The sequence below is a fragment of the Elgaria multicarinata genome, chromosome 1 (genome assembly GCF_023053635.1).
Source record: "Elgaria multicarinata webbii isolate HBS135686 ecotype San Diego chromosome 1, rElgMul1.1.pri, whole genome shotgun sequence".
Taxonomy (NCBI): domain Eukaryota; kingdom Metazoa; phylum Chordata; class Lepidosauria; order Squamata; family Anguidae; genus Elgaria; species Elgaria multicarinata.
Window position 1 is genome coordinate 10124232 of NC_086171.1, and position 26921 is coordinate 10151152.

Genomic DNA, 26921 nt, shown 5'->3' on the forward strand with positions numbered 1-26921 from the left:
ATGTTTGTGGAAACTATAAGATGCATGTAAACATATACTTACAAGATGTATGTCTCAAACGTAATCCCTATGTCCAAGATTTCCTTCCCTCCTTTGCTCTTTGTTCATTGTTGGAAATGTTCTGCTAATACCACATCAGTCATCTTTTTTCTTTTATAATTTTTTAATGAAAAATTTGAAAGTAGCAGCCAATAAATAGCTAATTCAACTCGCTAATATAATGATATGACATACCTTGATTTCATATTTTTACCCTGATCTTCCTCTCAGTTGAGCCTCGTGTGGCGCAGAGCGGTAAAACAGCAGTTTCTGCAGCTGAAACTCTCCCCACGGCCTGAGTTTGATCCCAGCGGAAGCTGGTTTCAGGCAGCCGTCTCGGGTCGACTCAGCCTTCCATCCTTCCGAGGTCGGTAAAATGAGTACCCAGTTAGCTGGGGGAAAGGTAATCACGGCCAGGGAAGGCAATGGCAAACCACCCCACTATATAAGGCCTGCCAAGAAAACGTCAGCGAAAGCTGGCGTCCCTCCAAGAGTCAGTAATGACTCAGTGCTTGCACAAGAGGTTCCTTTCCTTTCCTTTCTCTCAGTTGCTCTGGGTGATGGATATTCGTCCTTTGCCCCCATCCCAGTTTCTTCACAACAATCCTGTGAGGCAGATTGAACTAAGAGATGGTGACTGTCCTCCAGTGATCTTCATGCCCAAATAGGGATTTGAACCAGAGTCTCCTCAGTCTGAGCTCAGTTTAGTTAAAGTTGTATAATCTTCAGAATAACATAAAAATGTTAAAAACTGGCTTTGCCTAGATATTACATATGTACATTTTGTTTTTATTAGAGTAAAGCCAATAGAGGGGGGGGGGAAGAGAATGTAGCTGCATTCTTACACATACCTACTTTAGGAGTAAGCCCCATTTAACGTGCTGAGACTTACTTCTGAGTAATCCCACGAAGGCTCAGGCTGTAAGCACTGTAGTTGGCAGGTATTGAGTCCATCCTGTGAACAGGTCTATAATGCTGTGACCAATTCCACCCTAAAAATGTCAAACATCTTCTGTCCCATTTATTTTTTGAGTGTAAATAGCCTAGCAGTGAAGATTCTGGTCAGGTTTAACAATTCAGCCATTGCACATCAGGAGAATGAGCTGTGCTTTGATGCCTTAGAACATGGATTTCTTTCATTCACTCTAGCTAATGCGAAGCCGTGAAAAAAAGGCTTGTAGGGAGCTCATAAAACCCTTAAAAATAAAAATAAATGCTGCACTCGTTGTAGGGGCTGCTCTGCCACATGGGCATTTTTGCTTAAAGCAAGATGCAAAAAAGTTCCAAAGCAAATTGGAGTACAAACGATTACTGTCTGGCCTGTCTCAGTTTCAACCCTCCTTGAGAGAAGATAAAGTCAAGGGAGAAAAACCAGTTGGCCGGGGGTAATGGGAGTTGTTGTTGTCCAACACATCTGGAGGGCACCAAGTTGGGAAAGGCTGCCAGTGGTTTTTGGAAGCAGGCTTCAGAGCACCAACTAACATTGTGACTTTGCTTCTTCTAGCCGCCGCCTGCATAAGCTAGGTGTGTCAAAGATCACCCAGGTGGACTTCTTGCCTCGGGAAGTGGTGTCCTACTCCAAGGAGACTCAGACGCCTCTGGATACTCATCGGTCTGAAGGTAAATTAGCTACTGTTACTTGTATTCACAAGAATTTTGGCAGTAAATTGTTTTGAAAGGAGAAAAGGTTGTCACTGTGATCCTTATTAATGAACTACGTATTTGAGATCTACAGCTCACTGTTTGATATGTGATTTAAAGCACAGCCTTTCCCTCAAAAGCTTTGGTCTGCAGGTCATGGGTGCTCCTTGACCCTCCTGTTGCCTGTGTTGGTGGCAGCGGTGGCGAGGAGGGCCTTTTCCCAACTTCAGTTGGTGCACCAGATGTATGACCTTACCTGAGGAAAGAGCGCTTGCCACAGTCATAATCACCTCGGGGTTTGACTACTATAACACACACTACCTGGGGCTGACCTTGAAAAGGCTTCAGAAACTGCAACTTGTGAAAAACCCTGCTGTCAGAGTATTGATTGGAGCGAAGTAATCGGAAGATGTTACACCTATTTGGTTTAATCTATGCCGGCTGCCGGTTTGTTTCTGGGCGCAATTCAGGGTGCTGTTTTTTCACTTTTAAAAGGGAGGTGGGAAACCTGTGGCCTTTTAGATACTGCAGTTCCCATCATCCTTGACTGCTGTCCATGCTGTCTGGGGCTGATGGGAATTGAAGTCCAACATCTGCAGAGCCACAGGTTTCCCAAGCATTAAACCGTTTGGGACCTGAGTACCTTAAGGGCCGCTGTTTTCCATATGTCCCTCCCCAGATACTCCATTCATCACCTGAGCCCAAGCTCTGGATTTTGTGGCTGTCTGATTCCTAGCAAAGCAGCAACGAGTAGGGCCTATCTGGTGGTGGCTCTCCCAGTTGAGATTTGCCAAGCCCTGATGCATTTGGATAAACACTGATTGTTTAGGAAGGTCTTCAGCTGTATTCTCTCTCCCTCTCTCTCTCTCTCTTCGTTATGTATACATTAACATCTGTTTCCCTTCCACTGTACCTTCACTTCTGCATTTGTGATGTTATGACTTGCCCTTTATGTTGATTTTGGAATTTCTTTTGAGTTTTATAATTGTGAAGGGAGGTAGTGGGGGGTACCCTAACTCCCAGCAATGTAGGTAGGGACAAATGATTGCTTGAGTTGAACACCAACCCAGCAAGGTAGGCTACCACCAACCCTTATGTCCAACTAAGCCTGAGCCCAAGAACTCTCAGACCTTACAGGACACCCTTTAGGCTTATGAAACAAGGGCCCCAGTCGGCACCCTCTGTTTCAAAGTTCTAAGCCTAAAACCCCAAAGCCTTTAGCGAAACTGAGATGATCCGTATTAGCCAAGCCTAAGCTAGCTGGGAACAATCTGCCCAGCCTTTCTAGGGAGACAGAAAGTTCCCCTACCAACACTCAGCTGAACTCATTCAGTCCAATGAGTGAGGGTTCTACTGTGGCCTTGAAGCCTGTGACGGCCAAGATAACACACTCAGGTAGCCAAACATGCATGTGTGCAGGTGCAACCTTATGGAATGGAACTTCACAGCCCGCCAAGACACAGACTGAAAGCTCCATCACACTCCCTACTGTCGCTTCTCCTCCAATGCTTTCGTTCCTCAGTTACTTCCTCTTTCAAAAGTGGAAGTGCACAGTGAACATGAGGCCCATTGAGTCCACTGTTCTAATGGCGCTGCTTCTTCTGCACAGAGCAGGAAAGAGCAGCAATTCCATGTTTCAAAATACATCGGACTTAACCAGGGAGTGTGTGTGGTTGGTGCGAAAGGAAGGCCAGAAGGGGCGGAAGGCGCGCGGGAGGCAGATGACGTCATGTGAGGGACCTGAGCAAACTCCGTGTGTGCCCAGTAACAAGCGTGCAATAAAACGCTCGTCAGATGGAGCTTAGAAAAAGGCTTTCTTGACAATGACTTTTTGTATTTTCTGATAGTTTAATGTGTTTTGTGGTCTTGGTAGTATTGTTTGTATTATTTTATTTGAGTTTGCTTTTAGGGAAAAAAGGATCTAAGTTTTTAAAAATCAATAATAAAAAAACATTTCTGGGACTCTTGCATTTGCTCTCCTTCCACCTCTGGAAATAATACCCTACGATACCCAATGGGGTCAGGCAAGTAAGCAGGTTGTGGCTGCTATTCTTCCTCCTTGTCCTCTTCCACTCTGTTGTCCCATAATTAGAGTGGGCATATGAGTGGGATGGAGCAGAGGCAGGAAGTTCTAGTGATCATCAGTAGGCCTGAGCCTTGCTAGTCAGGAATCTGGCCAGTGGTTGGGGTTGGAGGTGGGAGTGGTGGTGGTGGGGTGGTACAACAGCGCAGACAGAGTGGAGGTACAGCTGTCACCACGGGCAAAAAAGAGCCAGTTTTACCAGACCTTATACACTTGCTTGAATGATGAAGTGCTTCCTATGTGTTTAATTCATATGGGTTGACAAGAATATATAGTATCAGTACTGTATTATTTATAAATAAAACAACAGCATGTTGTAGTAAAATGGTGGCGTATATGATCTAGGAATTTCTTCACACTGTTTTCTCTGCCCCCCCCCCCCATTAATTCTAAGGGAAACAAATATATATTTAATATATTGGATTTATTGAGATTTTCTTTTCTTTTTACCTTTTGGCAAGAGCCAATCCACATGCTCACCAGAAATGGTGATCTGATGAAGCCATTTAATGGATTTACACAGAGTGTGGCTTTATCTTAGATGGCTTGTACGGCAGCCATGTTGAAACAAAGCTGTCGCATGGTATCATGTAACTAGTGAATGCTGTGTTAATTTTGGCTCTCAAAACATAGAATGTGCAATATGCAATAGAACAGAAAAACAATATAAATAGCTAATAATAATAAATAGTAATGTGGGTCTTACTATAAATTCTAATTTAAATCAACTCTGCTTATTGTGCATCAAAACGGCAATGCACCTTTACTAAGAAGTAAGCCCAGCTGTTTTCAATGATGCATACTCCCAGGTAAGTAAACAAAGGATTGCAGCCTTAACCTCCAGCTTAACCCAATACTCTACCTGCCCCGCCCCGCTTCACATGTTACTTGCATGAAGGGAGCATCACACAAGTATCAGAGAACAGGGATAGGATGGAGAATTTGATCACAGACCTCCGATGTCCCGTCCATATTTAGAACAGATCATCTAAATATTTACTGTTTAACATTTGTTCTTGCTGCCTGGAAGAGCTCCCAAAGTGTTCTAAAGTATTGCTTCTCCTTCAAAAGCATATATTGATGGAGTCCAGCTATAATATGTCTGTAGCCAGCAAAACCGATCTGCATTCAACAGCACTCTGTGATTTGTTGAAGTCAACTAAAACTCAGTTCAAGACTGGTTGTGGATAAGAAAGGTGGAGTCATTTTGCAATGGGAATTGACTTTACAGGCAACACAAGTGTATTCCTCTCTATCTAAGTATCCCAGTTTGGAAAGAAGTTTTCATCTATGCTTCAGGAATTTACGAAGAGTACCCTCTAGTGGTATAATAAAGAAGCTGACATTGTGTGTGTGTCTGTGTGTGTGTTTGGGGGTGGGGGTGGTGGATTCAGAAGAAAATCACTAGGCAGGATGGTGGCCATTCCGAGTCTTGAAACACAGAACTTCCCCCAAAACATGTAGAAGGAAACACTGGTGTGTGTGTGTGTGCAGCTCTGATTTTAACAGCCAGAGGAGCATATGGATGAGGAGTGTAGACAGAATCAGCTCCAGGTTTCTGAAGGCTCTTGGCCAAATTACCTTCAATGGGCCTCCTCCCTCAGTGAATCCACCTTCTCAACACCATTGTCACTAGCTGTTATTGCTCCTTATCTTTCTACCCCATGTTCGTTGTTCAGGCAGAGAGCCAGGGCTCATCTATACCAAGCAGAATATTCTACTATGAGAGCGGTATGAAAGTGGTATATAAAAGGCAGGAGCCACACTACTGCTTCATGGCAGTATTGAAGTGCACTGCAGGATCTACACTACTGCTTTATAGTGGTGCCAAAGTGGACTGACAACAGTTGGGGCCCATGACACATCTACACCAAGCAGGATATAACACTATGAAAATGGTATGAAAGCGGCATATGGTATGTGTCAATGAGCTCCAACAGTTGTCAGTGCACTTCAATACCGCTATAAAACAGTAGTGTGGCTCCTGTCTTTTATATACCGCTTTCATTTCATTGCAATGCGTTATACGTGGGGCTGCCTTTGAAAACGGTCCGGAAGCTTCAGCTGGTACAAAACAGGGCAGCCCGTTTACTAACAGGGACTGGCTGGCGAGATCACATTACGCCAGTCCTTTTACAACTTCATTGGCTGCCAGTCCAGGTCCGGGCCCGATTCAAAGTGCTGGTATTGACATTTAAAGCCCTAAACGGTTTGGGGCCAGGTTATTTGAAGGAACGCCTCCTCCCATATGTACCTACCCGGACCTTAAGATCATCTACAGGGGCCCTTCTCCGTGAGCCCCTGCCAAAGGAAGTGAGGCAGGTGGCTACTAGGAGGAGGGCTTTCTCCGCTGTGGCACCCCGGTTGTGGAATGAGCTCCCCAGAGAGGTCCACCTGGCGCCTACACTGTACTCCTTTTGTCACCAGCTGAAGACCTTTTTATTCTCTCAGTATTTTAACACTTAATTTTTAACTTAAATTATACTGTTTTAACTCTGTATTTTAACCTTATATCAATTTTGCTGCGTGGTTTTATCCTGATTGTGCTTTTTATATTGCATTTTGTATTTGTGTTTTTTAACTTGTTGGTTGTTTTATGATGGTTTTAATTTTTGTGAACCGCCCAGAGAGCTTCGGCTATTGGGCGGTATAAAAATGTAATAAAATAAATAAATAAATAAATACCGCTTTCATAGTGGAATATCCTGCTTGGTGTAGATGAGCCCCCAGTGCTCCTCCTCACTGGCCCAGATAACAAGAGGCAGGTGAAGTTGCAATGATGAAGAGGAAAAGCAACTCTAGGGGGCTCCTGTCAGTGGGCCTTTGCTGGGGTGGGGACCCTTCGCAGGGGCCTGGCCGGGCCTACCCATGGAGGCTGGCCCTGAGCTGGTCTCCCAGTGCATGTTTCTCCTCAGCTGAGCTTCCAAGCCAAAAGGGACATTTGCTTTGGACTTTTGCTAGGTGAAAGGTATTCAGGGAGCGTGATGGTGGTTGTTCCCTGAATACCTTTCACCTTGGTAAGATGGAGGTGCTGAGAGGGTGTAGCACCCATATTTATGTATGTATTTAGAACATTTCTGTACTGCCCTTCGTGTGTGTGTGTGAAACAAGGTGTCTTATAAAATAATTCAAAAACAAAAATCATAAGCAAATGAAGTCATAGTAAAACATTAAGACAACCTTAAAAACCATAACAATTAAAAATTAAATCTGGATCCTCATATATTATTATTTTTATTTATTACATTTATATACCGCCCCTCAGCCGAAGCCCTCTGGGCGGTTTACAAAAGTTAAAAACAGTGAATATTAAAAGAAATATACAAAATTTAAAACCATAAAAAGCATAAAATAGTAACAAAAACAGACAATATCCATTTATGGATCCACCGATTAAAGCAGCTTCATGTTTTGCTGCTGCTGCTGCTGCTGCTTCTCGTTTGGCCTTAATGCTTCAGTCTTATGTACACTTACGTGGGAGTCCCATTGAAGTTAGTGGTATGCTCGCAGCATGTTCAGATCTCTTCAAGATCTCTCTACTCCCGTCCGAAGAAGTCTGCCAAGTGTACAGAGGAAAGAGGGATGAGCCTGCTCTCCGTGGGAGAACATATGCTTTGCATGGAGCAGCCTCTGGCTTAGATGGTCAGCAGCCAGGGGCAGTACGCTCTCCCTCTGGTAAACCCAGTTCAAGTGGGGCCTGCTGGCATTTTGTTCACCCTAAACGCAGTGGAGGCTGGTGGCTCTGATGTCAGTGGGGTGGTGAATCCGTTCTGGGTTTTAGTCGGAACGCTATGGGTTCAGCAGCTTGGATAGCTCCTTTGGAGTTCTGACAGAAACCTGGAGCGGATTCACCACCCTACCGGCATCAAAGTCACCAGCCTCCACTGCCCAAACAAATTCTGAGCTTTCTGCCTGCTTGACAGCCTCTGAATCTGTTCCCTGTAGGACTGCAGGCTTGATTTAATCTTCCTGCAGGTGGACGGCCTGACCCCGATGGGAGCCCACCAGGGTTCCCCCGAGAGCTTCCCACTCACTGCCTCCTCACTGATGAGTCTCCTTTAGGCCTGCGATCCTTCCCCCCCCCTCCCGCCCCACAAGAGAGGTCTGTCATTATGCCCTAGGGAGTAGATTCGGCCTCCCCACGGTGTGGTTATCAATCTAATCTTTATGTCTGGCATCCCAGTTCAAAGCATTAAATCAAATGAGCTGCTGGGACACCTGGTGACAATTGGCCCCATACGAGAGCTAATGGCCCTGACCTGGGGTGGGTGGGGGCGGGGGTCCGCCTAATGAGCTGCACGTCATGGCTGCTGTGCCTTTGCCCTCACCCTCATAGCCTGACATCTGAAACCAGCTATGCATTTGAAGATGAGGCTCATGACACCTGTATGCAAATAGAAGGACGCCAGCTGGGTGGAAAAGCTGGGGCAGCAGGGAAGACAGAAAAGCATTTGGTTTCTTGGCAAAGAAAGAGCCCAGAACGTCTAACCCATCAACAGCTCACAGGTTGAACAATTCTCTTTAGGCAATATAAGGGATCACATAGGTGTTTCTCTGACATGCTGCCCACATGCATCAGAGCTGCAGACAGATTTCTTCAAGATCATTTTTATTTCATTTCATTTCTATACCGTCCAATAGCCGAAGCTCTCTGGACGGTTCACAAGATCATGAATATAGAAAATTAAACTTTTAATTATTACGTTATTGTTTTTGTCACTTTTGATTTCAATCTACTGCTCATCGGCTTGGTTTTTATGTTGATGTTTTATGATGCTATTTGTTGGCTCTTTGCTTCAGTGCTAGGTTTTAATTCTCTTGCGATTTATGTATTTAGGGGAAGCTGCCTTTAGTCTGATCTTTTTTTAACAAAAGGAAGACGGGATATAAAAGCCCAAATACAATAAAAATGAAATGTTGGCTGTGATCCATAGAACTGTGCAGAAGGGTGTCTTACACACTTGCAGTGAGTACAGTGGTAGTGTCTTTTCTGAATAGCTCTCCTGGTTTTTTGTTTTTGTTTTATTTTAAATAGAATTGTATTTGTTTATTTTATGGCACTTTTATGTTGCCCCCTAACAAGAGTTCTTGGCTTCTGATAACTTGATAGGGTTTGTGATGGGGTCTGACTGCCTTCTACCAACCTTCTGAGTCCCTCAAAAGCCCCTAAATTCTGCTCTGCTACCCCACTTCCCAAGTTCCTGATGTCTATAATGTAAACTTGGGTGCTCTGAAGAACGATACTTCTCAAGCCCCCCTAATACATGGTGTGATGGGTTCAGATAGGCTCAAATTGCTATCCAAGTGGGAGAAGAAGCTTTGAGGGAGATGGAGCTCCCTAATGGACAAGTTCATTTTCTGGGCTGGGTAGCTATGAACCTTGGCAACATTCCTAGTCAGAACCACAACTTGGTGCACTCCATACGTTCTGGACTGTAACCCCCATAATCCATCAGTATTGGCCATGGGTCATATGGGAGTTGTAGTCCAAAAGTGATCCATATCTGGAACTACATCAGGGTAAGCACAGGGGACCCACTCTGCATCACCAGTACCATAGCATGGGGTGAGGAGGCTAGTTTCTTTTTTTAAAAAAACACCTTGTGCCCCTGCTGCAGCCCTGGATCAAGGTTTCTGCACCTGCAATTTACATTGCCAAAAACTGATCCATTAAAATTATATATGTAATGCAAATTGTAGGCGCAGGGTGGGAGCAGAGGCAGCAATCTGAATTGAGACCACAGCAGGAGGAAGAAAGTTAAAGCCAAGCCCCAGTGCTAGATTCGCACTGGAATGGTTCCCCTGTGCTTACTTTTGAGTAAAAAAGAAAAGAAGCTGCTGGCTATATCTAACGTAACAAGTACCTTGACTCTCACATGAGCTGCTTGGAAGTTATGTCTCAAAGGAACAAATGTGCATCTCTTAGCCCTAATTCTAGCTCAATTCATATACTTCATGCTATCATTAGGGCAAAGGAATATGTTTAAGTGAGCCAGCTGAAAAGGCTTATGTCCTGCTCAGTAGCATGAGCTCTGCAGCTGAAAGAGGGCTTAAGGAAATAGCCCTGGTCTTCTACAAAGGCGTAATAGTTTCGTTTTATTAGGTCATTAACAGAATTGCCAGAACTGGAACTACCCAGAATGAAAGCAGAGGCTCCCTTTCATACATGACACACTCTTGATCATATAAAAGAAAGATCAGATTTCTCTTTGTTTTTCATTAAAAAATTATTTTGTAACCATTTATTTATTTATTTTGTAACAAGGTCTTGAAAAGATTTCAAAACAAGCATCCCTACAATAGTTTTTTTTATCACAGCAATAACATTAATTTAATATTATTATAAACATAATAGGAAAAACCAGAAAACCAATTAGAAAAAGAATCAAACATATGCCACAATCTAAAATATGTCTAATATATCTTTAATTTGGTTACCTCAGCAGTATCATCTTACTTTGTACATGTGATTTACACAATCGTCTTTGACAGATGAAAAGGCACTGGGTGATGATTCTTCCCTCTCATTTGTCTGTGGTTAAAATTTGCTTGTGAAGTCACCCACATGTGGCCAGGCTTAGATGTCTAAAGCTACCATCTTATGCACATGCACTTGGCAGTAAGCCACATTGTATTCAGTGGAATTTACTTCTGCATCAACACACTTAAGATCAGGCTGTGAACGTCTCTCAAGGAGAACTGGGGCATCATCACACCTATATCTACAGAGAAATCAAGAGAGATCTTGGTAACAACTGTGTGTCTCAGTGATTTTTCTTTCTCGTTAAATCGCAGTTACGTACATCATGAACAGTTATGTAAATCATGTGCAATACAGTTATGTATTCTAGGGCTTTATGGGTTTTTTTAAATGCACAAATTTATGTTAAGCCTTATAAGCACTTATAACTAAAGTTTTCCTAGCACTGCTGGTTGTTTTAACTGCATGGCTCTTCATTGCCTAAAAACCTAAAAATAAATGGACACTCCTGATCAGATGACAGCTGGAAGATGCTGTTGCTGCAGAGAAGTCTTGATGTGTCTTTGCCATAGAACATAGGCTATGAATAACAATTATGGTTTAGTACCCTGTCCTTCTGCTTAAGAGAAGCAGTGCTGTCCTTTGCATCCCTGATCAGTTCTGTCAGCTGAAAAATGTTCCTTCTTTATTAGCAACTCCTTTTATCAATCCACCGAATAGCATACTCTTCCCAGGGGCTGGCCACATCTTGCAATGATTTTATAAGTATTACACAGTAAACATGATACTCATATAATTCTTGAACTATTTTCCCCTCAAGTGTCTCCATGTAACCGAAGGCGTCCGCGGTGTTATTAGTTTTGACAAACGGGATTGTGCCTTGGCCATTGTTAAAGAGTTCTATCTTCCCCACCCCCTCAACTTGCCGAGAGACAAAGAATTTTTAATGAATTTAATTAAAACTTTATGTGGTTCCTGGAGTAAAGCTCCAGCTGCTTTGCCATTCTTGGATGAAGGAAAGTTTTGTTGATGCATAATGATGTGTTTTATATGAGATATGTTTCAACATCCTTCCTAGTAGCCCTAGGTTGTTTTCCATGTCAATCACAGTGGTGGAGTATTTTATAAACAGGGTACAAATCAGTATGTTCAATATATTGTCAACAGCAGCTACTTTTTGGGCAAATAGGGGCAGCAATCCAGCACTCCTCTTGCCAGCCGCCAAAATATTTATTTTAACAAATGGTATTTCTTCTAGGGATGGTCATTGGTTATGGAATCCACCTCAACTAAAAAAGGACATTATGGAGCTGGAAAAAGTGCAGAAAAGGGCAACTAAAGTGATTAAGGGGCTGGAGTATCTCCCCTATGAGGGAAGGTTACATCAACTGGGACTGTTTAACTTGGAAAAAAGAAGGCTAAGGGGGGACATAATAGAGGTGTACACAATTATGCATGGTGTGGAGAATGTGGATAGGGAGACATTTTTCTCCCTCTCTCAAAATACTAGAACCAGGGGACATCCCATGAAGCTGATTGGCGGGAGATCCAGGACAAATAAAAGGAAGTACTTCTTCACACAGTGCATAGTTCAATTATGGAGCTCACTACCACAAGATGTAGTGGTGGTCACCAATTTGGATGGCTTTAAAAGGGGGTTGGATAAATTCCTGGAGGAGAAGGTTATCAATGGCTGCTAGCCCTGATAGTTGTGTGCTATCTCCAGTATTCGAGGCAGTAAGCCTGTGTGCACCAGTTGCTGGGAAACATTATTATTATTATTATTATTATTATTATTATTATTATTATTATTATTATTATTATTATTATTATTTATTTATTTATATAGCACCATCAATGTACATGGTGCTGTACAGAGTAAAACAGTAAATAGCAAGACCCTGCCGCATAGGCTTACAATGTTGCACCATGTCCTGCTTGTTCATCCCTGGCCGATGGCTGTTTGGCCACTGTGTGAACAGTGTTGGACTAGATGGACCCTTGGTCTGATCCAGCAGGGCACTTCTTACGTACTTATGTTCTTAACTCGATTTTATGGTTTCATCTTTCACGGTTTCTGGATCCAAATTAGATGGGGTAGAATCTGCTCTCAGATTTTGAAGAAGTATTTTCAGAATTTTACCAAGGAAAAATTAAACTGAAACGTTTGAAAGTATAGCTTGTTTATTCCCATTCCCCCAGACATGTTTGTTTATTGATTCACAAAATGGAGTAATGGCAGAATAGTGCAATTGAGATCAGCAAAGCCTTTGAAAGAGGCTGCAGCCATCCAAAACACCTAGCAGGACTTCCATCATCGCAATAGAAAGGAATAGTTAGTAAACTCATAATGGGTTAACAAGTATTTATTTACATATTCGAAGCACTTCTGTCCCACTCATCAGTCAAAGGACTCTCAGAGTGGCTTTCAAGGCTCAACATTCCCTGCCTAAAATCTCACAATTTAAAAAGACACAAGGAAATGGATTGGGAGGAAAGAGGAGAATTATGTTTCCTATGATTTTTTTTCAGTATTTCTTAAACTTGCAAAACCAGTCAGTTCAGAAAAAAGAAGTCAGAAACAAGTCCATTTTCTTTCTCTCCAATGCATCTGTCAATACATCAAATATAATGGAACTGTTACATTTCTAAGTCTTTTGTTTTGCATCAGCTGATGGTGGATAGCATAGGGTGGTGATGGAATATAGATGTATTGTGGGAAACTTTGGGAAAGTTTTAGGCAGTGATTCTATGGGCATGTCCTTGGGAATAAATCCCATTGAACTCACCGAGACTTACTAATGGCTAAATATGCATTGGGTTGTGCTGGAAGTGAAAGAGGGCCAGAAACTCTTGGGATAGTATTATGGCCTGCTTAAGCTTAAACAGTAAAGGGAGAAAAATGTAACCATAAATGAATCACACTAGTTAACAAGAAGACGTGTTTCTGTGCCTTTAATGCATTGCACAAAGTGGCTAATTAACAAAGAGAAACTGGCAAAGGTGAAACGAATGCACGAGTCTAATTTACACTGAGTTTTATTAGCCAATGAAACACCCATAGAACAGGCAGTGAAAGTGGAAGGGTTGGCTTTGCCTCAAGGAAGGTGTGAATTCTCAGCTGGACTACAGTGTAAAAATGCACGCGGCCCCATTCCTCATGTGAAACAAAGACATTTTATGAAACTGTTTGAAGAAGAGTGATGGGCAGAATGGTGTTTAGCTAGCAAGATTTCTTTTTTACAAGCTGCTTTTTTAGCCTCACTCCTCCCCCTGGTTCTGTCCCCATGCTTGTAGGTGAAGCTGAAATCTCAATCTGTTCAGTAGCAAGCTATTGCCGTTACTAATGCTTTGACAGACTTTGCATTATTGTAGGATAATTTCATGTTCCAGACAGCGAAGACTGCTAGACATAATAATATATTTCAAAGGATTTTGAGTATTGAAAATGAATATTGTAGAGTAATAGATAGCAGGAATGTGAAAGGGATCTTTGGGGTCTCATTTGTCTATTCCACTTGGGTCTTAAAACCTTCATTGATTTGTCAGAGTAGAATTCATTTCATGGTGAATTTTGCCCATTTTTCTCATTTCAATTTGTTAGTTTCAGTAGGTGATAGAGGGTGGTCTTCTGCAGCCTCTAACTTTGAACTTTCAATCCTATCAGCACAAAATAATCAAGCATTGCATTACCCCTTGCAGGGACCAGACCTGGCAAATACCGGAGATGAAGAATGGGTGCTTGTTTTATAGTTAATGAATAGGTAGCCGCTGTTCTTCTAACACAGGCAGTACATAATCATAAGAAGAGCCAGGCTGGCTCAGACCAAGGGTCCATCTAGTCCTGCATTCTGTTCACACAGCGGCCAACCAGCTGCCCACAGGAAACCCACAAGCAGGACATGAGTGCAACAGCATCCCTCCCACCCATGTCCTCTAGCAACTGATGTTTATAGGCTTACTGCCTCTGATACTGGAGGTAGTACATAGCCATCAGGGCTAGTAGCCATTGATAGCCTTATCCTCCATGAGTTTTGTCTACCCCCGTTTTAAAGCCATCCAAATTAGTGGCCATCGCTACGTCCTGTGGTAGTGAATTCCATAGTTTAGCTATGTGCTGTGTGAAGATGACACAGATTGACGGTTATTGGGAGACAGTAGTTTTTAGATGGTCAGAGCTCTATCACACCTGAATGTTTACCCTTGTATTATCCCCACCACCACCATTTACTTAGCGTTTTAAAGCCTTATGTTTCATTAATCTTCACACCTTTCCTTGGAATCACTGTTTCCCCCCACCCCGCAGATCTCATTTGTACCTCCCCTTACAATATATCTGTTGTTCACAGGGACACCTTGCCCTGGCACGCCCCCTCCCTTTCATCAGCAGTGCCGCCCGCCCTCAGAACACTGGATTGAGTATGATGGAATAAAAATACATGTAGAGGATCGAGTGCATTCCTGGAAAAAACATTCCTTCCCTGCACTTGGAAACCTCACAAAGAGGGGGGGAAGAGGCGAGATCAGGGCAGGACATGGACGACGTCATCTGAGTCCTTTGTATGCAACGTACCATGACAGTGGGCTATAACACTGGTGTGATGGAGCTCCAAGTATAGCCCTGTGCTATTCAGCCTAAGATTGGGAGACAGTAGTTTTTAGATGTTCAGTATAGCCCTGTGATATTCGGCCTAAGATGTGAAGGTTTCTGGGTATAGGGAGTGCAGGGGCAAGCATATTGCCCCCACTCCCAACATTCCCATGCCTGCCCCCTGAAGCGCTGGCTTTCCTGTGTTGGTATGGAAGGTGTGAAGAGGACTTCTACTTGCGTCTCTTTGAACATGAGCAGAAGCTCTGCATGATCTAGAAACCTAATATCTCAGGGCTTCAGCCCCAGGGAACCTTCTAAGTGCATTCAGCTGCTTGTGTATAGAAGCCCCCTTCACAACTTCCAAATCAATATGGGGACGTCGGGGCTGGAGGGGGTGGGGCCAGCATGCACAGGGACATTTGGGGCAGGACTGGCATGTATGCCACCACGCTCCCTAAACCCTTGAGGCCTCATGTATTAGGCTTAACCACTTAACAACTCATGCGAAAACCAGATCTGGTTCTCATTTTAACTTCCATGAATTTTCCTAAAGCTTTCTTGTGATGACTTGCAGGATGTGACATGAAAGATGCATGGTTTCTCCACTGACTTAAAACAAAAAAGTGAAATGCAGCCGTGCAGAGTTGTAGGTTTGATTGATCAGTGGTGCAGGGGTGTGAGGGCTGACCCCTTTGCCCCTGATCTTTTCCCCTGTAGGTGGGAGAGCAAGCAGCTCTAGGACTGATTTTAATTTGAACAATGGCCCATGGGTAACAGCTAGGACACCCCTTTCTCCATGCTGCTACTCCAGTCACATCTGCAGAGGCCATCCCTTTAGGTAGCTGCATTTCAGATAGAGTAATGTGCCCTGCCACATCAAGCAGGGACCTCGGGGATCTTTCATCTTCCTGACAAATTTCCAAGGCAAAGGAAATCTATAAGCAACATGAAGGAAGTTCATTCAGGAAACAAATGAAGAAGGATGGCAAGAGAGACAGTTATTATGGATGCAACAATTCCCCATGATGTTCATTTTCAGGAGCAAAAGTCATATGTCTGCAGTTGTGGATGTACACCTACAGGTTATGTAATAGAAAAGCTTGGATCTCAGTTCTGCAACGAAACCGAAAGTAGATACAACGAATAACAGCCTCATGTAGAAAAGCTGTTTGTTTTGTTCCTATCCATAAAGTGATGTAAAAGTCATCATCTGAGGCCCTCTTCCGGATTCCCCCACCAAACAAGGTTGCCACTCGAGAACTGAGCACGCTCAATAGGCACAGAGAAAGGGACTTTTTTGTGGTGGCACCCCATCTGTAGAATGCCTGCTCCAGAGAAGTTCACCTGGCACCTTTGTTATAGTCTTTTGGGCACCAGGTAAAGACCTTTTTATTCTCCTAGGCATTTTACGAATTGTTTTTAGTGCTTTTAGATCACTGCACATTTTTTGCTGCTGGTTTACTTTGGTTTTATGTGCTGGTATGTGTTTATTCTTTGCTGCTGGTTTAATTTCGGTTTTATTATGTGCTGTTTTTATTCATTGCTTTATTGTTTGTATTCTATGGTTTTAATGTATTATATGCCTCCCAGAGGACTTGGGTGACTGGGCAATTTAAAAGCAAAATAAATAAATATTCCAATTGGGTGAGTGCTCCAAAAAACACTTAACATGCTAGTCATAGCTTTAGAATTTTGGCTCATATTTGATGTTAGTTTAGACTGCTTGTTGCCAAATACAAAGCGTAATCCAGCCATATTTAAGCACTTTGTTTCACATTAATTTTTGCAGGAGGAGATCAAACATACACTTTTCTTTCCCATTTAAACCAAAGTCCTTCACTCTGGATTCTGCTCATGTTAGATTGTGTTCACATTTGTTTTGAACAAAATTCTGCAAAATTTTGCAAATCAGCAAACTGTTTTCACCTCACAACATCTTTTATATTGCCAGGCTAAAGGTTTTGCGGTTTTAATGTTACAGTGACTGGGTTTGGGTTGTTTATGTTAGTTGGGAGATTTGTTCAGAAGTTAATAGTATTCAAGAAGCTAACACATGTTGCTTTAAACCAGTAGCAGAAAAATAACCAACTTTCCTTAACTCCCCCCACCCCACTGCATGCCCACTCAATAGCAAAAATATTCAAAGGGCTTAATTGGGTGGGTGGATGGAGGCTTGGCTACAAGAAACAGGAACCGGATTTTGTTAATGCTGACATTTGATATCAGGAAAAACAGAATATGGATCAATGTGCATAACTGTATTGTAGGACATTCTCAGAAGATGACCTACCTTTTCCTTCACCAAAGTTTGTGGAAAAGTTTGTGCCTAATCTACAAAGTATTACATGTCATTGATCAGAGAACCCAAGGCCAAAGAGATATGGTCCATTTCCAAAGTGAGTCGGCTTAAATGCTGTATTAGCATATAGAATCATAGAATAGTATAGTTAGAAGGAGCGTATAAAGCCATCGAGTCCAAGCCCCTACTCAATGCAGGAATCCATGATAAAGCATTCCTGACAGATGGTTATCCAGCTGTATCTTGAAGGCCTCTAGTGTGGGAGAGCCCATGACCTCCCTAGGTTCCATTGTCATGCTGCTCTAAGAGTCAGGAAGTTTTTCCTGATGTCCAGACAGAATCTGGTTTCCTGTAACTTCAGCCCATTATTCCGTGTCCTGCAGTCTGGGATGATCGAGAAGAGATCCTCTGGCCCTCCTCTGTGTGACAACCTTTCAAGTATTTGTAGAATGCCTTCATGTCACCCCTCAGTCTTCTCTTCTCAGTGCTAAATATGCCCAGTTCTTTCAGTCTCCTCATAGGGCTTTGTTTCCAGACCCCTGATTATCCTTGTTGCCTTCCTCTGAACACGCTCCAGCTTGTCTGCATCCTTCTTGAACTGTGGTACCCAGAATTGGACTCAGTACTCCAGATCAGGCCTAACCAGTGCCGAATAGAGGGGAACCAGTACTCGCGCAATTTGGAAGCTATACTTCTATTGATGCATCACAAAATAGCATTTGCTTTTTTTGCAGCCATATCACACTGTTGGCTCGTATTCAGCTTTTGATCTACAACAATTCCAAGATCCTTCTCGCTTGTAGTATTGCTGAGCCAAGTATCTCCCATCTTGTAACTATGCATTTGGTTTCTTTTTCTTAGGTTTATAACTTTGCATTTATCTCTATTAAATTTCATTCTGTTGTTTTCAGCCCAGCACTCCAGTCTATGAAGATCACTTTGAAGTTTGTTTCTGTCTTCCAAGGTATTAGCTATCCCACTCAGTTTTGTGTCATCTACAAATTTGATAAGCATTCCCTGCACCGCCTTGTCCAAATCATGAATAAAAATATTGAAGAGCACTAGGCCCAGGACTGAGCCCTGTGGTACCCCACTCGTTCCCTCCCCCCAGTTTGAGAAGTTTCCATTGATAAGTACTCTTTGAGTCCGATTCTGTAGCCAACTGTGAATCCACCTAATAGTTGTTCCATCAAGCCCACTTTTAGCTAGTTTGTTAATCAGAATGTCATGGGGCACTTTGTTATGGATATAGTTTGTATAACTACTTGATCTGTTGTCATAATGACATCTTTCTTCTGCTGGGTTATTTTCCTTTCCCTTATGCTGAGAAAGTGCAAAAATCAGGGAGTTACGTCAGCCTATCAGATTTGGGTGCAAAAGTTTGGTCACACCAAAAAACGAAACAAAACCCTTTACTTAACAAATCTGGCAGATGGGTCCCTTTGGCAGCAGCTGCTTGCCATGTGATTTAAAACTTCCTGTCACTATAATTGATGTGTTTTTATTCTTTCCACTTCCTGAAGCCTGATCAGAATTAAAATTGCCGTTGGAATTTCCTGTCAAAGCAACTCATTTATTCGCTGGGCAGAGCACTGACAGTACTTTGATTGGACATTGCCTTCAGCTATTCTCGGGCAAGGAGATTGCTTCAAATTATACTCCTTTGCGAGGTTTGACTTCCATGCATACCACATCTGCAAATATATACAGATTGTCCATCATGCAGTAACCTTTTTTTCCCCCTAATGAAAACGCCACATGTAAAATGTTAATGATTTGAATATCAAACCTGGCCACCTGCTAAGGGCCTTGGCTTTTGTGTTTATTTAGAAAACCCCACCGAGCCTTGTCTCCTCATTATATTCAGGTTGCCTATCAGGAAGGTTTCTGTCCTGCTGTATTTATTCACAAGGGAGACACCAGAATTTTCTTTGACTGTTTTTTGTGTGTGGGTATATATGTAAAGCTAGCCTGACGTGTTGAACTTCTGAATGTTTCAGTTTTAATGCATTGGCCACATATGATTCCAGCAAGCTCTGCGTGTGCTGTGAATGGGACTTTTGGCCAATTATTTAATTTTCTAAGGGGATCAATGATGTTAAAAGTACTGCTCTTTCATGAATTGTGTTTGGCGCTTGGGGTTTCCATATAGAGAGCTCCTAGCACTATCAATCAAAAGACATTGTACAGCTATTTCATATCAGCTGCCCTTTAAAATAATACGAATGAGGCAGGGTGATCACTCAATGAAAGCCTCATCTGGGAGCACCCACTGTGTGTGCATATGTGGAACACACCAAAAGATGCAGAACAATTAAATGTGTTAATTTAATTCACCGTAACAATAATTTAGTGCAGTTTTTTTTCTTTTGAGGAATGCTTTTGGAAAATTGGTTCATTTTACAAACATGAATGTATAGTTTGTTTGTTTATATCTTCCACTTCAGTATAAATATCCTCCCAAAGAGGCATTCATCAGAATAAAAGCAACACTCAAATATACAAGAGCCAGCCTATATATAAGATCTTTTGCACTTAAAATTTATTTATTTATTTATTTATTTATTACATTTTTATACATCTTAGATAAATTTTTATTCATCTAAACTCACTGCCAGCTTGTTCTGATGAAAAAAAAAGTGCATCATGAAATATACTTTGCTCTTTTAAAGTTCTCTGGGATGCAGGATTGGAAGATGATTAAAAGCCCAGTAAAATATTACTAAGAAACATGTAATAAAACTTCTTGCAATAACAAGTCCCAAGATAGGCAAGTGTTGTTTCTTTTCCCCATTAAGAAATTTACTTGTACTCTGATCCTAAATATTTCTGGTGGTAGCTGCATAAAATATTGGAGTAACAGTTCCACAGCACCGCCATAGTATTATATTTTGCAACGTTTTGCCAGGGCAGCATTCAGTACAGCTCAGATCAAGCATTTATCTTCAAAGACCTTTTATCTCTACAGAATCATCAAGGAGGCCCCTCAGTCACTAATTGGACTTGCATCAGAATAGGTTGACTTAAATGCAAACCTATTTTAAAGAGCTTTGCATTGTGCAAACTCTAGGTTCCAATGTAAGAGTAGCACAGAATCTACAGACCGTGGGTTGGACCCAGGGCCGGTGCTACCATTAGGCCAATAAGGCGGCCACCTAGAGCAGCAGACCTCAGAGGGGCACAGCAGGATCGCCAAGGTGGGAGCGTGCTCAGCACATCTTTACTCTGGAGCTGACAGAGTCATTCTTGGCCTCTTGGCTGCAGGTTTGGTCAGGGCCAGTTGGCCGCCTATTCGCCCCCACGGATTCTCCTGCCCACCCGGTGGTGTTTGCAGGGCCGCGTTTGGGATTCTCCCTGCTGGCGCGAGGCACCGGGCGTGGTACGAGCACCCACACTGCGCCCATTGAATAGACCCGGGAGTGGGATCTGCAGGTCTTTTTCCTCCGGGGGGGGCATGCTCCAGGTGCGCAGCCTTCAGTGCGGCCTGTATGCTCGAGTGCTGGAACGCCTGGAGTCTGTCCTATCAGCCCATTTAATTTAAAGAAAAATGTTCAGTGGGGATTCTAGCCCTTCTCCCCTCCCTCCCGTGAGTAGGCCTCGGCATTTGGCTGCTGGGCTCGGCATGGGCGACCATGACTGGGCAGCTTCAAGCAGCTTCCTCATGAGGAGGATGAGATGTCGTCAGGCCTAGTAGGCCCACGGTTTAGCTGGAAAGGAGCAGCAATCGGGTGGAGACAGGAGCAGCTACTCTTCACTGCCCCCTTTTCGCCCTCCATAGTGACTTTCCTTTCCATTCGAGGGGTGGGGAGGCAAAAGTACCCGGTGGCGGTGGACTTGTTTAGCCTGCTCGCTGCCTTGTTAAGGGCTGTGGCCACTGACCATGAACTAGCCATTTTACCTCCCTGTAGGGGCAGCAACAGCAGGCTTTCTAAGCCCATTTCTGGTCTTCAATGGGCAGAGCAGTTTAGGTGGCAGTCGCGTCCCCTCACTCCTTGTAGGGATTCATATCAGCAAACTTTATTACTGTAAGTTAGGTTTAACCCTGCTAGCCAGTGTAGTCTTTCTAAGCATATTAATTTAGTCACATCAGTATGCCCCATTTAACTCAGTGGGATTTCTTTCTTTCTGAGTAGACATGTCTAGAACTGCTCTTGTTTATTTATACTGTATCAGCATTGTACAGCACATAGTTAAATTATGGAACTCACTACCACAAGAAGTAGTGATGGCCACCAGTTTGGATGGCTTTAAAAGGGGGTTGGATAAATTCCTGGAGGGGAAGACTATCAATAGCTACTAGCCCTGATAACTTTGTGCTACCTCCAGTATCTAAGGCAGTCATTCTGTATGCATCAGTTGCTGGGGAACATGGGTGTTCTGCTTTGTTGTTCCCTAGCTGACAACTGGCTGGCCATTGTGTGAACAGTTGTACTGGATGGACCCTTGGTCTGATACAGCATGGCTCTTCTTATGTTCCTTCTGTACAGTCTGATGGAGCACATGCTTTGCATGCTGAGGGGCCTAGATTGATCCCTAATTTGTCCAAGCGAGGCAAGGAGGGAGTCCCGCCTGGGGCCTTGGGACAGCTGCTGCGTCAAGGGACTGGTCTGACTCTGTATCAGATGCAACAAAAAGGTGATAACTTTAACCTAACACAATATAAATGAAAGCAAAGAAGTTAAGGAAGCTGGTTAAAAATGCAATTTTATAAACTAAAATATAATGTTAAAAGTAACATACACAGAGCATTTCACATGTACAATAATACAACAAAACAAACTGCTAGACAGAAAATGCTCAGTAGACTTAATCAATTTGGCCAGATGCGTTTCGACTCTTGGTCTTCCTCAATGGCCAGTGTGCCAAGCTGATTAGTACCATGGGCAGTAACTAAGGCCATGGCTAGACGAGGGGGGTGGAGGGCGACATCTCACGATTTTATGATTGCCAGATCATTGCCCACATCGATACGCAGTGCGCGACATTGTGGCTGCCATTTTGGTGTGGTTTTTTTAAGGAAAAGAAGCGCATGAGCGCTCGGCCGAAATTATAAGTTTTTTTTTTTTAAAAAAACCTAAACCTTGCGTTCCCCCCACCCCACCCCTGATGGGCACAGAGCTCCATCCCTGCTCAACCCTCCCAGCCCCCAGGATGCCCTGTGCGTCATGTGGACTCACAAGGACGATCCCTGGGATATTGGCCTGTCTAGCCATGCGCTAAGCCTTAAGAATAGCATTTCAACTTTTAGATTGGGAAAAATGCACAAAAGCTGGGAAACCACCAAATTATTGGTGAGAATCATAGAATCATAGAATAGCAGAGTTGGAAGGGGCCTACAAGGCCATCGAGTCCATCCCCCTGCCAGAACATAAGGTGGGGCCAGAACATAACCCCAGGGGAACTCGATTTGGCCCACAGACCCTTGGTTCAACACTCCTGGGCTACATGGTCAAATCATCTGACCTGAAATAATGTTGTTTCTTATGTACAAGCAGTTTCCTTCATGCCAGAGATACCTCGGGTTTACTAGTGCTCAGATTCTGGGATGGGGGATGGAAGCATTATTGAAACAAAGCAGTTTGTGAATCTCAGCCCAACTCTGAAAGAGATCAGCACGTGTCATTGCAATTTGCACTTTCAAAAAATACATTGTGAAAGCATCTTAGAAAGATGAACGCATAAAGATGGGAGCACTAAGATGTTTGCTAGGTTTTGATATGGGGTTGGGGGAATGAAAAACTAATAGTTGTCTGAATTTTCATAGGTTGTTAGTACAGCCAGGGATAACAAGATGTGCTCTTCATAGAAGTGGTTCCAAAGCAAACACTGGAGATTAATGAGAATTCATTTCAGAGCTGAGTTGTGACTGAGAGTAAGTTTTACCTGGTCAAGTCCCCATACATTTACGCCTCAGATGTTGGTGTTGTGAACTGGTCTTCTGAATGGAATACCCTGGTGAGTGAGGCAGAAATATTTAGCCCTGTTTTCTGCAAGGAAAATTCCCCCTTTGTCCCTTTCTACCAAGAAAACGGAGTTGACTCTCCCATGTTGCCTCGTCAAAATTTATTACATTTTTATACTGCCCAATAATATAAACTGCTCTCTGGGCAGTTCTCAATTAAAACCAAAAACTGCAACATATCAAAACATGTAATGCTTTAAAAATGTGAAAATACTACATAAAATCAAAAATCAAAATAAATACACCAGCAGGGAAAGCCTGTGTGAAAAGATGTGTTTTCAGGAAGCGTTCAAAGGATGTTACATTTCCTGCCTCTCAAAGTGCACGAGGGAGGTTTTTCCAGATGACGGGTGCCACTACAGAGAAGGCCCGGCGTCAAGGTTTTCCATGGCGACATTCCATTCGTTTGGGAATGACTAGCAAGACCTCCTCTGAAGGCCTTAAATGTCGTCCGGGTGTATATAATGGAAGGCAGTCTGCTAGGTAGTGTGGTCCCAAGTTGTCTAGGGCTTTATAGGATAATATTATAACATGGCTTGGTAGCTAATAGGCAGCCTGTGCAATTCTTTTCACACAGGTGTTATGTGAGCATAACTGGTGACCCAGTGAGCACCCTAGCTGCTGCATTCTGCAGAATGTGCTCCCAGGAATCTGTCCTTCCCTTTAGCTGCTTATCTTTAATATAATATTGACTCCCTATTTTAGGAGCAACCAATGGCTGTGTCATGACAGTGGCAGTGGTGTTACCTTTGCCTTTTTTAAAAAATAAAATAAAATAAGCAGGGCTGAAGTGGTTGCCATGTAGGAAAATACAGGCAATATTAAGCTGAAATATGCCTGTCCTGAGATCTCCTCATTTCCCCGAAATGGCCAATTTCTATTTATATACGAATGTCTGTATGTTTATATATATTTAAATGCTCCATTTGCTACACTGGTTTTAGCTTCTTGTTAGCATCACTTCTTGTTAGTGTGATGTTCCACAGCAACAGGCAGCTGGAAAAGTCGAACATGTGTTCAAGATTTATGCAGTGTCTTTATTTTCTTTCATTAAGAGAACCAGCAATAATAGATGCATATTATAAGTTAACAGTGCTAAGCGGTATGTTATGGCCGTGTCTGACAGACATATTGTTTATGGTCATATTTCATATTGGTGAAACTGTGGCTATTTTTCTTTAAAGCAGCATGACCTTAAATCAGAAACAATCGTTACATTGGTGTGACCATGCATAGGAAATTTGTTATCTAGAAAGCATGAGATCTCCTTGTCTTACCTTTGCTAATATAAAATTGCTCATATATTGTAACCAAACAAGTAGATAAGCATATTTCTTACAATAAAGGTCTTTGTAATTGCAGCAAAAAGCAGTGAATATAAAGCATCTTGTGCTGAGTAATAATCAAATTCTTTTGGCTATTGCTGAATCAAACACAGAACCTGTTTAGGTAAATTCATTATGGTAAAACTATCGAAACAGGCCAGTTGTGTGTGCGATAATATTTTGGTCCATACGTGTTACCCTCTCTGAGCTGTATGCCAGGACCAGATGTGAAATAAAGGAACATTGGAACATGCCTTTTATTGAGTCAGACCACTAGGCCATCTAGGCCAGTATTCTACATTGACGGGTAGTGAATCTCTGGGCTTTCAGGAAGGGTTCTTTTGCAGCTTCTTCTTATCTGTAGAAGCTGGGGATTGAACCTGAGACCTTCTGCATGCAAAACAGGTACTCTTACCACTGAACTATGGTCCCTCCTTAGGAAAACAACAGGATCTTTTTCTGGTTGTGCTTTTATGTTGTATCTTATATCATGCTTTTATATTGTTTGTTTTGTACTTTGAATGGTTTTAATTTTTGTGAACGGCTATTGGGTGGCGTAAAAATGCAATAAATAAATACATTTTTGAGTAGACCCTTTGCAAAAAGCCCTCTGGTGGGCAATTTCTATGTCAGTGGCCTCTCGTAGGCTTACATAGTGGCAGTGGGCAACAGCACTATCATCAGGGTTAGGTGGCTTGGAACCGCCATTTCAATTTCCCAGAAAGATGTTACACTAGGGCCATTGTGGGAAATCTAAATGGTGGTTCCTAAATTCAGGCACCTGGCAGAGAGGTTTGATGGTTGGCATCAGTGCCAATGGGTCCTGCTAAGTTATTGGGGGCATTGCAGCTGTCTGTGGATGCTGGAGGTTGGCATCAGGCCTGGAAATCAATAATAAATAAGCACATCTTACATATTCTCCAATACAATATGCCATTATTATTATTATTATTATTATTATTATTATTCATTTGAAGTATTTTTATGCTGTTGGAGTTGGACAAACGTGGTGTAACTTGAGCTTTTGGTTTTGACCTGGAGGCCAGGAGGTTGCAGCATTGCCTATGATCCATGTGAAAATGTCACAGGAGCGTCATAGTAGATCTCGGACCAGAAACCTCAAGATCTAAGGCCTCTGAGATGCCATTGGTTTATCTGTGCTTAGCCCTTAGAATGGAGTGTTGAACCTCAGACCCGTGGGCCAACTCCTACCTGCCTGGGACCTCAATTTGGCCCTTGGTGGGGAGGTTCCCCAGGTGGCCACATGTTCTTTCACTGCCCCCACCCTCCCAACCATTTGATGGTTTCCCAGCTCTTCCACATTGCCCCCACTTCACATTCTAAAAAATTGGAATGCCTCTCCTATGGCTTAGTTACCGGCAGCAAGGGCTTTAAGCTAAAATATGCTGGTATTTTTGGTTCCACAATTTTTTCCTTTGGCTCCACCCCCTTCAGCCTCTGCCCACCACTGGAATGCAGCCCCCGAGAGCTTCTGGAGAGGGGCAATGTGTCAGTAGTAGAGCACTGGTTTGCATGTGGAAGGTCCCAGGTTCAATCCCTGGCAATTTCTTGTAAGGCTAGATGGAAAACTCTCTGCCTGAAACATTGGAGAGCCGCTGCCAGTCAGTGTTGACAATACTGAGCTAAATGGACCAATGGTCTGACTCAGAAAAAAGCACCTTTCTATGTTCCAATGTTCTCTGAATTATGCCCTAACCGGCGTTTGGCTTGCCTGACCACTGGGGGTGGGGGCATGCATTGTGGGTATGGAGGGGGAATGAGGAGACATTCCTCAAGCCCCAGGAATGGTGGAGCTTAGTGGTGCCTCTGGCTGGAGGAAGGGCTTTCATCCTGCAGGCAAAGAATGTTTCGCCCAATTACATTGACTGGCTAGTGCCAGCATAGTGGAATAGCTAGCCAGGGATCCACCTTTGCAGATCAGATTTCATAAATGTAGCCCGATTTTCAATCCATACAGTTGTGCCATCTCTTTATTGTCTCACCTCCTTCACTAGCAATGAATTAAACTCTCAGGTTGAAAGAGGTTCAACTCCCCTATTGTTGTTGTTGTTATTGTTATTAAAAGGTGCAGTATAGAGCAAGGATATATAACATCAGTTTCTGCATTTGGTGAACAGTATGAATCCCTGGATTTACCAGACCTGGTATAAATACCAGGCAACTGGCCATCTGCCTTTGCTTGGTCATCAAAGCAGGATCTTCCATTTGCTGCAGTTCAGGCTCCATGTCAAGCCATTGATGTCAACTATCTTGAGTTAAGAAGTCTAGATTTGGGTGCCACCAGCCCAGCCCTTTTCTTGCCATGAAAACAAAGCATGTACAAAAGTCTTAAATGTCAGCTATCCTGATCTTCTCGGACTAGTTCAGGTTATGTGCATTGTGTGTGTGTGTTTTAATCCAAATGTTACTTTTTCAAAACGCTTGGTCTCAGTAACGTCACGGCTACCTTACAAGCTCTGAAGCGGTTCTGTGTTTGTTC

The 26921-nt window shown here is 43.0% G+C and overlaps 1 protein-coding gene across 6 annotated transcripts in view; it reads left to right on the forward strand.

Moving 5' to 3' along the window:
* Positions 1–26921, forward strand: part of DYNC1I1 (dynein cytoplasmic 1 intermediate chain 1) — a 235578-nt gene that overhangs the window by 36190 nt on the left and 172467 nt on the right. For all 6 annotated transcript variants that reach the window (XM_063123101.1, XM_063123117.1, XM_063123132.1 and 3 more), the window contains exon 6: positions 1544–1659. In XM_063123101.1, coding sequence (XP_062979171.1) covers positions 1544–1659 — 116 coding nt within the window. The remainder of the gene's footprint in view (positions 1–1543; positions 1660–26921) is intronic.